At 36.6% G+C, this 15203-nt stretch overlaps 1 protein-coding gene across 1 annotated transcript in view; it reads right to left on the bottom strand.

Moving 5' to 3' along the window:
- Window positions 1–1587: 1587 nt before the first annotated feature.
- The window catches only part of LOC113240237 (probable G-protein coupled receptor 158), a 382545-nt gene continuing 368929 nt past the window's right edge, over window positions 1588–15203 (bottom strand). The window contains exons 5-9 of the mRNA XM_026477487.1: window positions 12702–12845; window positions 11236–11436; window positions 6004–6182; window positions 2763–2977; window positions 1588–1730 (exon numbers count right to left, since the gene is read on the bottom strand). Of these exons, the coding sequence (XP_026333272.1) occupies window positions 1588–1730; window positions 2763–2977; window positions 6004–6182; window positions 11236–11436; window positions 12702–12845 (882 nt within the window). The remainder of the gene's footprint in view (window positions 1731–2762; window positions 2978–6003; window positions 6183–11235; window positions 11437–12701; window positions 12846–15203) is intronic.

Here is a 15203-nt window from a genome sequence, read left to right as displayed (position 1 = left end):
TTTCAGATGTTATCATCCCTTTGCGAGGCCAGTTGGGTGATTCATTTCAACTAATGCATGACAACGCACGTCCACACACGGCTAGAGTCGTAACACGCATTCTTGCCGAAGCTCGTATCAACGTTCTGCCGTGGCCTGCTCAATCGCCAGACCTCAATCCAATTGAGCACGCATGGGATATGCTTCAAAGAAGAGCTGTGCCGAGTATGCATACCGTACATACTCTACAACAATATTTTGACTTGTTACATAACACATGGGCGGCCATTCCTCAAAGTGATTTTGATGAACTCATCTTAAGCATGCCAAATCGCATCGTGTGATTCGTGTTAATGGTGGAAATACAGATTATTAATTTTCTTATCTTTACAATAAAAATGAGCAAAATCATCATTTTCCCCATTTTTTTGTCATTTAATTGACGCAGTTAATTTGAGTTTTTTCGCACAATTTGCAAAAACATCAATTTTAGTTTATTTTAATTAAATATAGAGGTAAGCGGTTAAATAAAACATAAGCATTAAAGTAAGAAGTCGTCCTGGAAGACTGGATTTGGTAAATATTGCTTAAATAATTTTTATTTCAAAAATATTCACTTGATCCCTAGACACTTTTGATGTGTGTAGTTAGTTACATGTACATTTTGTATTATGTCGGTTTGTCCTGTTTATTAATTTTTTGATGATTTTTTTTTATTGCTCACTCGCCACGGGCTTGCTGAAAATCAGCGCCACGATACGGTTTTTTTTTTAAAAAGAGAAACCGGTTGTTATGGCTATAGCTGAGTAAGTCCCGTTTGTAGCCGCAGACGCGACACGCATGACGGTAAATTTCTGCTTATTTATACATATTTTATCAACATATTGTTGTAATATTCTTCTTATTTAATTTATTTTTTGTCCAGTTTTTTTTTGTTTATAATTCTTTCTTTCTTTCTTAAAAATTAAACAATGGATGAGTAAAAGAGTAATTATTATCTTTTTCTTTCTAAAAAAGCGAATATATCATTGCTGTTTTAGAATATTTGACGGTTGGGACTTCAAAAACCAAATTATTTAGTGGTGGGTAAGGGGGAATTTCTAGCAGTAAAACCCAACGTGAGACGAGTATGGATGGACGCCTGACGCGAGCCATATATGGATGCAAACATGCATTATCTCGCGACGTAACATTTATTATTGAATTGAAGCGTCCGCTCGGTATTTAAAAAATGATATCAAATATTACGTGTTTGTTGTTGTATTTATGGAACAAGTCCCTCAAGTTCAGAATTGTTCTGCATTTAATTTACATTTCTTAATCGTACTCCTATAATCGAGTTGCCAATCCAAGATGAAGTATATTACATTTCACAAAAAATATTTCAATATAACATGAGAATACTGTAAGGAATACATTATTATTTTTTTAATTTTGTTTACAACTAAAATATCAATGTGACAACCCTACGCTCCGAAGTACATGTAGGACTTAACAGTTCAAATACGTGCGAGAATTGCACTATTTGTTGTGATGTAAATGAGTAGTTTTTTGCCCATTAAAAACAATTTTATCCTCTAAGGTATAAATAATAAAGTATAATTTTACTTACATGGAAATGTTAAGAAAAACAGAGAGCAGAAATTCGTTGTAGATCGCCATGGAGATGAACCGACTCTCGTTGAACTCCGAAGGTGCCTTGCGCACCATGATGCAAAGCCTGATGCCCCACATCAGAAATATTACTTCCACTGGAACAAACAAAATTGGGTTTAGACGATTGAAGATAATTGCATTCTCAAACATAAAGTAACGCAATTCCAAATGCAACATATTTGGGAAACTGACGAAATATTGGGCAACGTATTTTATTGTCTTATTTTGTGCTACATTCCAAAAAAATGGTTTTGAAACCCATCATCCTATTTAAGAGCTAAGCTCTTGTTGGTGTAGCTTCCTTTATTCATCACAATCCGTATCCAGCTTCTTGACTTCTGTGTAGCTGATCGATGATCTTCTCTCCCAATGCCATTTATTATTGAAATAATGAGGCTTGTATAAAAATTTTATATCATTATAGAGCTTTCTAATAGCTAACTCGTTCCGTATGTATAATATATAATGCCGCATGTAGGGTCTTAGCACATGTCCGGGATCTTCTACAGATTCTCAGATTCAATTCTATTATTGGAGACTTGGTTTCGATTTAAATTCTTATAGAATATTTGCTCCCTACATTCTTTGATAAATTTTCTCCACAAGGTCGATTTTATTATATTTGAATAATTATAACGAGATCATAGCTCATTATTTTTTGTCAACGGACCAAATGTTGCCAATTACGGAGAATTTATCCCAAGAATAACGTCTAATGCTAATTTCTGACCAAATTATTTCGGGTACCAACTCTGGTAACATTTCTTTTTGAGGTTCTTGAGCTTTCTTAGCAATATTTTGTTATTTGTGTTTTTGTCTGCTAAGTTTTCAGACTTTCAGCAAGCATTATAATCTTAAAATTGAAATTTGCAAAACAAGAATTTTATAGTAAACACTCCAAAGCATATTTATTTTACACAAAACAAGTATTACTATGATCAAAAAACACCTCAAATATTGATTCAGAGTCAACTTTGGAAACTGAACTAGTTGTTTATGATGTTAGTAATATAATTCTCCGAGTTTGTTGGTATTTTAAAAAGAATAATAATAAATTAAAAAGAAATTCGACGCTTTATTATTAAAGATGCGTTGTAACGATTAAGATATAGACATATGCTACTTACGCGTAGTAAAAGAATGGTCCCACCAGTCAGTATTACAAAGGTACGCCTTTAGGTCGTCCTTGGTTCGCCCAACTATGACAGCCGGGGGAGCAACTAGAGTCCTTATGGCGAGCAGCACGCAAGCCACTCCGACGATGATGCCAATACGCCTTAGTAGATACATGTCGGAGATTTTAACTGCTTTTGCTGAACGCACTTGGAAGATCACTGATATCCTGTAAGAAATTAAAATATTCAACTATACCTTTAGGAGTCACTGGAGGTGAAGCGGGGAAAACTGTTTTGCTAGACCAAATGGTATACGTATTTACTGTTAAATAATGGTCTTACAAAGAATATACGAAAACACCTAAGGAATAATATTCTGGGTATAATCTACCTGGGCACACTTGGAAGTCTTTAAATAGACTGCGGACCCAAGTCGGCCGAAGCAAGCACGCACAGGTGGGGTTATAGCTCTGAGAGCGCATGTATTTGTGGTTTCTCTCCCCAGACTGTGGCACATCTTTTGTCTTGTCCTACGTGCCCCTACACCTGCACACGCGAGGATCTGTACAGCGCAACTGATAATGCTGTGTCATTTGCTGAGTACTGGTCCTCACAAATTTAAATGTCAGAGTCGACACGTTAAGAACAAAAAGAAGAATTTGCTAATTTGTTACACGATAAGGTGTGCTTTACTTGATTATACAAAATTGTAAAAACATGGCTGAAATAAAAATCTAAAAAGAATTATTTAAGTATAAAATATCTATTCTAATGAAGTTTGACAAAACCCAGGTTCTTGCAAACGAAGTCTGTTATCTACCCAGGATGCTGCGAGAGGCCATTGAAATTAAAAAACATCCTAATTTCAACAGGGAAGATGGTTTCTACGTACCACCAGTTTGGGATCCAGTATTTCCCCTAATGAAAACCCAAAGAGACATAAGACTGCAGTACTAATTAATATGTTTTAGTTTATTCCAATTTCTATTAATAATTAATAATAAATTGAACTTAATAAAAATTCAGTCAATAAAATAATTTGTAAAATTAAAATTAAGGTATTTAATTCGTAACTATAGTGAAAAAATAGGGTGGTTTGCATCAATATTAGACATAACTGGTTGAAGACTGTACCACCTCAGTCAACCGTGACCATGGGACCTGTAAAGGGCCCGAAACGTCGGTTTGTTTGAAAAATCAAATATACGCGATTTAAATCCGGAAAAATAGTTTCATTTCCTATGTGTAACAATCGCGAAAACCTAAGAACTCGATATATAAAATATCTAACTCAGCACACAATTTTTATACGGAGACATTTCTTTTTAAGTAGGTTCTGCACATAACCTGCAAAATTTTGGGTTTCAACAGAAGCTCTGTAGTTATTAAATCCACTTTTATCCCAAAATTTGAAAATTACCCAGTGGTTGAAAATTTAAAGAAATTGTACCTCTAAGGATGGCAAATTAGGGGATGAATACGGCTTATTAGATTTCACCCTCTTTTCGTTAACCGATTTCAATAAGACTCGGCAAATGGATAGAAGATTCCACAAACTTTTGAGATCGGTTGTTTTAATAAAAAAATTGTTAAGTTGTGTCACAGACACCAGTCTCTTCATACACGCTCGTTATTCTAGATACTTTGAACATGGCCTTTCTTAAAGTCTTATTATGTATTTATAATTATTTAATCCGGTTTCAGTTTTTAATTTTTTCGTCTTCATTATTATCATACTTTAATCTATATAATATAGAACAGTTGTAGCAAAGGCAAAAACATTTCGAAAGGTTTCAATTCACCGAAAAGCAAATGTACCATATCTTCGTATTTCAACAAACCTTTCACTTCAATTTGCAGTCACAAACACCGGAGCATTTCCTTTAATATCTTTCGCCTTAAAAGTATTGAAATCGTCGGTCAAAAAAGGTCTATAAGGATCAAAGGTATATTTTAACCAATGAAAACCCTATGGGAACCTTTCAAATTACTCTCAATACCACTCATTGGCTGGTAAATGGAAAAAAAAGTATAACGTCAGAGCTCTTATTCCCAAAAGTATTCGGAGCATATGTGCGTTAGAAATAGGTAATTTTGATTGCATATTGAAGTCCCAAGAGATAATTCAAGAGAACTTCCCATGGATGTATTAAAATTTGACACATTTAGAAACTTTCAGGCCTAAGTACCAGGTATGAGATTTTAAATAGATTAGAATAGAATAGAATTATTTATTTCGGACCATGATCCATAATAATGTTAGTAATACAGTAAATTTTACTTACGTGCTATGGTTAGTACAATACAAAATTACTTAATTTTAGTGAGAAGTGAGCCTAGACCACTACCCTACGCACGTGTAGTTGCACCCAATGTAGTTGGTAGGGGCAGTCCAGCCTATTGGCAACAACGGTTAGGATGCTATTAGCGCTGCCGCGTACACGCATCATAAGTGAGGCAGCCTTCTTGCGCATAATGGCATGAAAGCCACCTGTGTGCGCCTTCGTGAACATTACATGATGCACTACAGTGTCGCGGCAGTTTAAAACCAAGTTCGGATTATCTTTGTAAGAAAACAACCCCAATCAGATACTAATAATTTGAGTCGTTCTTCAAACATCCGGACAGCTATCGGGATGCTACAACGTATATCATGTTCCATCGAATCCCATTCGTACATAATTATACAGCTGAACAGTACTCCCAACAAGATTGAAGCTTGTTCCAAACTAATCGGCCTATCATTCAACGGCAGAGAATAGAAAGGACTTTGCAATGACAAAATTAATTTCGGCCAAGAATAATAGAGTAATTATGGACGACAATGCCTTGCTTTCGAAATTTAACGATTGGTTCACAATGATGGTGATTAAAAATAGCTTGTTAACAAATTGTTACCGAGTCTAGATAGTGCAGATTCTAAATTTCAAATGGACGACAACCGAACGGGTTTTCCAGTAAGGACATAAAAATTTTGTATTTTAATAAAATACGGAATAATTGAGTCATCGAGCGAAAATTTATTCCACGTACAATAAACATGATACATTTAAGAATGGAATTAGATCTTGTTCGTATGACCACCGTAGCTTGACGTGATGCCAACTGTACACGGGGTCTTAAGCGGTTAAGTATTCCAAAATCGAACAAATTTTAAAATACGTTCAACAGCACAGCTTTACATCTTAAATTCTAAGCAACTCATGCTAACAACGCTTCAAAGCTATATATTCTTGTCTGCACCACAACTTACCGCCAAGTTTTCAACATCAAAGCGCCGTAGGTAAGGCAGAACCCCACCTCTCGCAACCAGACTCTGGCTGTGCATGTTAGGACGGTCGGTCTTCCGTACATCACCAAGGTCGTGCAGTAGATCAGCAATGCTCCGAGGACGATGACCCGAAGAAGGGCTGGACTTGCTGCTCGAACCACCTGTGGAATATTTAGACTGCTACAGTTCAACTGATTGACTTTTTGAATGAACTTTAGTAGCAGTAGAGCTCCTTGTGAAAGAGTTCGTCCAGGCAAGTGCTGCCACCTTACTTATGTCTGACGGAATAATAATAATAAAGCATTTATTCCTCCCAACATGTACATCGTGTAGTCTAGGTACTATAACAGGCAAAAAGACAGGAGCTCTAAGTAGGTTAGGCCTGAGCTATGAGTCTCCTGGCTTCCAACGCCCGATTACATTACAAATACTAGGTTATCATTGATGATTTTTGACATAGGGATGCCAAAAACAAAAAAGAAACAACACATTTGAGTAGGTGTGTCTGGATGTTTGTGTGTGTTGTGCGTGCGTGCGTGCATGTGTATGTATGTGTGTTGTGAGAGGATGTCTAATAACGCAACACTTCTATTAGTCACATAATTGTGAACTAATCGTAAGCCGCTAATGTGCCGTGAACAGAATCACGGCAATAAAATAGGATACTTCGGTTCATATAAATTTACAAGTATTTTTTTATTGACGAGAATGTGTCGGGCCTACAATGACCTTATGGCTGACCCTGGCTATGATTTAGGGATGGATATATTTGATGGTAATGTTAAAAGATTTCGCAATCGAATCCACAACCACCACGGTTTCTCTCTTTCAAAGTTATAATCATAGTAATTCTATTTTATTTAAGGTTACAGTTTTATTTATGCCTAAGTATTTTATATTAATTTACAAACAATTTATATTTCAAACAAAATTGTTACTCATGATTGGTCATGCTGTATGTACATGTTTAGGTTTACATTCAAGAGTAGAACTAGTAGTAATGTTTAAGCTTTGGTTAAGGAGTGAATGTAAACTGTTTTGTACATCTAATAAAAAAAAAAGTAAAGTTAAAAGAAACAGGATGTAACAAGAAAAGGGTGTAAAAAATAGGTACAACGCTATAAAACCCTACTTAAGTACTAAAAACGTGAGACAGATTTACCCCGAAAGTCTAATAATATAAAATAACTACATAACCTAGTAATTAAAAAAAAAGTACTAACCTAGTAATATAACTCAGCCAGTTATATTATAGTAATATAACTCAGCCAGTTATATTACTAGGTTAGATTGGTATTAAAATTGGCACATGGTCTGGGAACTGGCAAAAGGATCAAAATGAACGAAGTGTTGTGAACGATGATCAAAGTGTCCACAAAAGGAACCAGAGAAAAGTAATAAAAAAGTGGGATGATGATGGAAGGAGGTCACAGCGTCACTCAGTCACCTCGTAGCTAAGTCTTTTAAGCCAGCTTGAAAAACGGCAGGAATCCTGGTGAAACTACAGGCATATAGAATTTCCCAAATTTATGTCTCAAGGTGACGAACGCAGTGGTAGAGCCCTTCAGTTATTATCGATTTAAAGCTCTGACTGCAACTGTTATGGGTAAGTGTGTCGCTTATTGCCTGGCGCATGACTCATTCGTCCCGTCACCTGAGACCATAAAAAAATCTAAATGTCTGATCTACCACACTTCTATAATTTAGGCGAATCGGATCTCTATAACGTATCACCGATGCGTATCAAGATCTAGTTCGGATGTGACAGGTATGTTTTATGATCGTAGATCATTTGGCGTCCAAAATTGCGATTACTATTCGTGTCACAATGGAAGAAAGAAACAAAGGAAGTACCTTAAGCCTCAATTACTATTAGAAGCGCTGTCATCAAAACTCACCAATTGAAACACTATGAAATCTTAATAATTACAGGTCGTAGTTTCAAATTAAAAAATACATACAGTTGAAACTTCAATACTTATTATTGCAAGGTAGGATGTACGGGTCACGTACAAGATTTAGACGCTGAGTTTGCGCCCTACTTTACGTGAATCGACTGATGAACTTTTTATTATAATTTAGTTGATTCAATAACTCTGTCGCAATCGGTCACATAAGCATCCATATAATAACTTGTATTTAAACAAAAATAAACTTTACGATTGTACGTCAACTCTATAACTTAACTAACTACAACTACAACTAACTTAACTACCTACAATCAAGACGTCAAAGTCCATACATAGGACATTTTGATTTTATCAATCAATGGCTACCATCTAGCGGTCAATAGATGGACGACGACGAATTTGAGATATTTACTTAGTTCTCCAAAAAAGAACCGACCATATTGCAGGAGTATAAGATTTACTTTCGTTTCATGAAAAAAAAAAGAAATATAACGACGAACAGAAAATTGAAAATTTATTAAATCTAAATTAAATAAGACTTATCGATGATATTATTATAAAGTACCACTAAAGATAATATTACAGGTGCGACTACCTTTTTTACACTACAAAGTCGCAAAATATGGCCCTTTTTGGAGACAATTGACATTGAAGCGAAAATATGCGGAACTTCGCGTGCTGTTGGTACACGTACCACGCAAACTAAGAACTTCTACTTCGTTTATTGTTTTGTGTGTGTCACCATATATCAAAGATCTGGAACCTATAAATATGGAACCGGCATGATAATTGTTTAAGAATATTATGATTATTTTTATTTACTTTTGAATTTAACAAGACAGTTTAACAACTATTATCTAAATGTATCTCTACGTGAACGTTTATTAAAACAAATGCTGTACATAATTATGATATACAAATGGCATGACAAAACCACATTAAAACTTTAAACATTTTTGCTGCATTTAGTTAAGTGTAACCTGTGAAGTTTAACCCAATAAAATTTACAAGGTTCACTGCCGTTAACTACACCAAGAATAATCTATTTGCTAAAGAAAATTAGGAAGAAAAAGAGAAGTTTATTAAAGTTGTTTATTTTTATGGATTCAAACAACGGTTAAGCCAAAATATGTCTGAACCTTTTTCTTTTTACTTTCACGAATTATTTATTTAAAGAACCTAAAACGAAAATTAAATTTATGTTTGATTTTAATTAACCTAAAACATTGAAGTGGTTGTTTTTGCATGAAATCCCTGCATTACCTACAGTTATTTTTATTCATTGAAAAACAGTTTAAAGAAATGGCTAGGTAGCACGAGATCGCATGCTAAAACTGCAAGCAATTTCCTGTCCTGCCTCATTTATGCTATAATTATATCTAGTTTATTTGACCTCACATCTAAAATATATTTGAAATTGATGACAATCTAGACCTAGGTGAATTATAAAAAACATTTTAAGCTATTTATTTTATTGCAATAACATGTATTACTAGTGAAAATTGGAACACGAAGACAATTAAGGTATGATGGATGATGATGTATATAATATCCATGTCATCTAATTAATTACGAAGATCAACAAACGAATTAATGAATGAACATGAACTACATTTGAATTTTTAATATGAATATGAAAGCTGCTTTCATTTATTTCTTTATCTCAAGGTTTAAATGAAATGGTACACTAAAATGTAGCGAAAAGGAAGAAATTTAAAAAAACAGGTTATTTCTACATTTTACTTTTTTTTATGATGCATGTCTTACGCCTACTGTTAAACTGCCTCTGTCGCCGAACGGTTCCCATACCGGACTGCCACGCAGAGGTCCCAGGTTCGATTCCCGGGCCGGGAGAAATGTTTGTATGGCTTACATTTATTTCTGAGTTTGGGTGTAATTTGTGGTTTTCTATATGTGTGTCCATGGCACCCGCGACACAGGTTTTCCCTAGTGCGGGGCTATGTTGAGTGTGTGCGTTATGTATTTATTTATTTATTATTAAACCACACGCCTGTCCATAACAGTTTCACTCAGAGCTTTAAATCGCAAAGATCTGAAGGATACAGCCACTGCGCCTGTCACCTTGAGACATAAATTGAAACCAAACACAATCATCTGCCCTGGACTAACTCTTTCACGAGGGAAACTCTTACTTACGCAGATACGGTAAAACATTCACTCCGACAAGATTTTTGGGGAATTGTTCCCAGGAGAGGCGGAGGTAGCTATCACCTAGTCTCTGGCGTCTTCAACAATGGGAACTGAAAACTCCTTAATGAGGAGTTCCATTTATGGTTCCGCGGAAACCATGGCACCGCAAAAAGCACAAAGCACCAACAGAGTTTAGCATATTTGAGCCTTTATCGGTTCTCGGGTGTTCTGGCGGAGATCGCTACTTTCTATCATTGCTAAACTTATGAGCACAAACACAACACTTGAAATATTTATCGATTTCTGTTCCGCTATGAATTAAAAATGGAACTAAATCTACTTCCATTTTTAATTACGTTACTTCACATCATAATTTAAGTTACTCCTTGATTTTCCCACCCTCTCTCCGCATAAAATAAATAATACAGGCGCAACTACAGTCACAGATACTACCACCAAAAATATACCCGTTACTTTTTTAGCCTCTCGATTAGGCATCCTCAGGGGTTGTTGATAGTTCGCGCACGGCCGAAGAATGAACTCGCTCTTTTTTTCTGCAGGTCACTGCAGTTGGCAGCTGATAGCCTTGACTGCGTCACCAGATGAACGGGCGAGCTGAAGGCTCTTAACCCATTAAAAATGAGCTTACTCAGACTGGTTGGTCATATTTATACCCCATTATCCTTAGTGTTACCGTTAACATTTGAAATTATCCGCAATAACGGTGATGACTCTACATTTTAATCCGTTACGAATTTTCTCAGAATAACATTATGGCATACAACCATTGACTTACAAATAAATGGACGACGGGTCGAATGTAAAAAACCACGAAAAAAATGTCCCAAGTCAACCTATTTAAACGTAGTGACATGTAAAGGAATATGAAAAAGCTAAAACGTTGAAGTTAAATTGTAATGTCATCGCAGTACTGTCTAATTTTGCTTGCTTCGCTGTCAGTCGAACAAACGAAGACTAAAGCGTGAATGACGCTCTGTATAAGATTTTAACGCCCTATAAGTTCGGACACTTTTTAGCGCGGACCCGACGTCCATATAATTGTAAGTCAATGCATACAACAACTATATTTCGTTCCCAGTTTCTGTCTTCAATGTGATCGTAATTAAAATTGAAGATAATTGTGAGTACTTACCCTAACATGTCCATATTTGATAGTGAAGTAAACAATGAACGGCAAACAGGAGATGACCAGGCATGCAAGGGCGAAGATGGTCGTTCGAACTACCCAGTTAAGGGCAGCCACACACGGTGACCCGTCCACGCAGGCCTCGCACCCTTCTGCGCAGGGCAGGCACTCGAAGGCTAACGTTATGGAGTAGAGATTCTTTTGGTTCTGTTGGAGATAAATAATGGTGGAAAAAAAAATAGCATATAGCAATAAATGTGAATACTTATGGTCGTGGATCGATGACATGGTGAAGTGCAAGGACAGTCATAGTGGCTGTCTTTTGAGGGAACTCTGTGTTCAGCAGTGGCCATCTTCCGGTTGAAGTGTTGAAGTATACTCCATTTTAATCCATTTTCAATAAAATGTAAACAAACAAGTCACTGATCCGACCATACACGGTTTAGTGATGTCAATTGTAATAATTTTGCAATCCCTACATAACCTTTAAAAGCATATTTGAAATTTCCGAAATCTTAATTCTAAGTCCTCCTTCAAATCATTACACTTGAGATACTCGTACGATTGCGATTGAAATATTCGATTAACTAATCGATTATAAAAACTTTAATTGAACGAACAGAATGTTTTTTTCGTACAGCACTATGCAACTATAGACAAGTCAGAGATGTATAGATGAAAAATAACCTCATTTTTTAATTACCGTGTTTGAAATACAATTTTATGACGCTTTTCAAATAAATATTGTTGGAAATAGTGATGAGATATTAAGTCGAAATCTTGGAAATATTGATTGATTGCTTTAGAATTTTAACCAAACAGTTTTATTTACTTTTTGTTGAAAATGGATTAGAACCATTAGAACCATAAAGGATTAATAACTAAGTATCTAATAACTGTAACTGTAACTTTGCTGACCAAACGGTCAGCATTGTAGAAGAAAGTTTTCCAAATTACGTCTAGTACGTTTCTAAATTTGAACACCATGAATACCAGTGCGCTAGCTACTCGACCACAGAGGTAGGGGAATTTCACTGCACTAATCCTGATAGGTCAAGGAAATTTCATTTAAGACCACGTAATGGGCGTCGTTAGGTGTCACGTTATTATTAATTATATCTTTCTTCGTAACAGGTAAATAATAAAAAATGACGTTGTAGAACGAAAAAAGGAAGCCGAGACAGACGTGGCGCTTTTACGGTACTATCTGGAGAAAGTACCTTCTATTTTATACGAAAGACATTTATCGCTGCAGAAAATGTTAAATCAGAACTAAAAAATCACAGAACAAAATACTCTCAATACACGTCGTTGAGTCTTTGTATATCTATCACGATATGGTACAGCTATTAAACATTTACATGTCGCCACAGGAATTAGGACTATCGACCTTATCACCGCCGACAGAGATAACAATATAACACAATTATGTCCGTAAGTATAAGTAAGTCAACCTCTATAACAATACTTACTAATAAAAATTTTTCATACTCTTCTTCAATGTCGCTACCGTTGTAGTATCGGTTGTCGGCTGTAGTGTTGGGGAAGTAGAAACCTCGCTTGCAGAGGCATCTATACGAACCTCGGCGGAAACCCAGACCAGGCACTGGAACGCACTATGTGACAAAGAAAAAAAGAAATTTACTTCCTTACATTGTCGTCAGAGTACGTTTATGAAAATGTAATTTGTATTAAGAAGGTCGTCCCAAATTCAATTAAGATACGACGCATTTATAATAAGATTTTGGTTCATATTCTAAGGTTTAACACTGTAGTAAAACGGTCATTTACAGGTGCGCCGTGTTCATGAAGCCGTGATCCTGGGACCTGTAAGGCTAAGAACTCACGGAGCGGAGTTCACCCGCGCCCGCCACGATTGCCGCGGTTCCAGATTCGCATTATGTATGTAAAATTTAGTAGCACATTTCACGACGTGTTTTTAAGGCTGTTTCACGTTACATCATGCCGGATCCGGGCCATTAGAGTGCCGTGTCGTTTCCACCGCGCGCCGGCCGGGTTTTTTTTTGTTATTTTACATTTTTCTCTTAAGTGATAGGGTTGTGGTATTAATGCACTTTTCACAACTTAATTTGGCAGCTATTGCAATAGCTCTTGATAACGAAGTATTGGAAACACAAATTTAAACTAGAAAAAGAAGATGGTGTGATACATCCTGGCTGGAGGAAACGAGAATCCGAAGGAGAATTTGCCATGCTCTGCAAAGATATAATAGATGATAAGAGCATTTTGCGCTTGCGCTGTCCATAGTGTAGTAGCAGTCCTACTATACTGTACCTTCCGGGTGCCCGATGAATGCATTCATATTACGACGTGCCGCGATGGGGCCTGGTTGGAACCGGGAAAAAATACTCGATGCCGTGCCCCGACCTTGCCTTGGCCGTGACACGGACTCAGTCCTATCTAACATGAATATCATACAAAAGCATATATAGATGTTTGACCGTGACACGGCTGGCGCATGGCCGGCCAGAGCACGAGCCGGCACGATGTAACATGCATCAGCCTTTACGCCCGTGACAGGCGGACGGTTGCTCGCGGTGGCCGCAGCGTCTTCGGGGTAATAGTAGAACCGATCATGCCCGATCGTAAATAGCTGCGCGGTTTGCGACTATCTAATAAACAAATAATAAACATGTCTAAAACATCACATACGTTGCTCTGAACCCAAAGTAAGTAGCTAAAGCACTTGTGTTATGGAAATTGGAAAAAACGACGGTACCACACACAAACACCGAGACCCGACACAATATAGAAAAGTTACTTTTCTACACTGACCCGGCCGGGGATCGAACCCTGGATATCAGAGACGGCGACACCATGAAAACCGGTGTGGAAGCCACTCAATCACGGAGGCCATCATATCTCCAAGTATGTGGTCTGTTTCCCAACCGCAGCGGCTACGTGATCGCACAAACCTACGTTCATCGTGAGTATTGAGATAAAACAGATACCAGATAGCCGCAGCGGGCGCGGGTGAAAACCGCTCCGTGAGTCCTCAGCCTAAAGCGTCCGAAACGTTGGTTTATTTGAAAACACAAATGTACGCTAATTTAGATCTGAAAAAATACTTTCATTTCGTGTTTTAATGGCTTTAGACAAGCCACGTCATATCCCATTGTCCGCTACAGGTTTCAATTCCGGCCGCAATAATTATAATACAGCACTAAGAGCTAAAGATATTTAATTAAGCTTAGATGAACGAAATATTCGATTTCTTGCGAATTTTCTTAAATAAAAGAAAATGTTAAAGTAGTAAGCGACGGCTTTTAAATAACATCAAATAACTTTCTTGTAATATGATCGAATTCCAAAATAAAATAATACAGTGATTCTAAAATAATTTGAGTCGCAAATAATTTATTTAACAAAAGTTAAAATTAGAAATGAGACTATTTTTCCGGATTTAAATCGCGTATATTTGTTTTTTCTAATAAACCAACGCTTCGGCCCCTTTACAGGTCCCATGGTTACGGTTCATCATGATCACGGTCAACCGTGACCATGGGACCAGAAAAGGGCCCGAAGCAATTTAAATCCGGAAAAATTGTTTCATTTCCTATGTGTAACAATCGCGAAAACCTAAGAACTCGAAATGTTAAAATTACTTCGGATTATCCACCACTTAGCAATGATAAAGACGGCATTAAAGTGTAAAGACTAATGGAAAATACATGTAGAAACATTCTTAAAAAATTATGTTGAAAAGAATCGGAACATTTAGAATTATTTTTGTCGACTAAATAAATTTTTGGAACTTACGTAAAACTTTGTTTCAATGGACGCAAAATAATTTCTCATGTTAAGGCGAGTCACCGGGGGAGAAGCGGGAGATGTTATTTGTTATGCAATGCAGCAAAGTTGTTGTTTGACGCGAGCTTGCATTGAAACCTGAGAAGCAAGCGAAGGTACTTTCACAGTCTAATGACATACGGCATTTTGCTTTGGGGTAATGC

Source organism: Hyposmocoma kahamanoa, unplaced genomic scaffold, assembly GCF_003589595.1.
Source record: "Hyposmocoma kahamanoa isolate Upper Pololo Valley unplaced genomic scaffold, ASM358959v1 128, whole genome shotgun sequence".
NCBI classification, from domain to species: domain Eukaryota; kingdom Metazoa; phylum Arthropoda; class Insecta; order Lepidoptera; family Cosmopterigidae; genus Hyposmocoma; species Hyposmocoma kahamanoa.
This window is presented reverse-complemented; position numbering and strand designations above follow the sequence as displayed.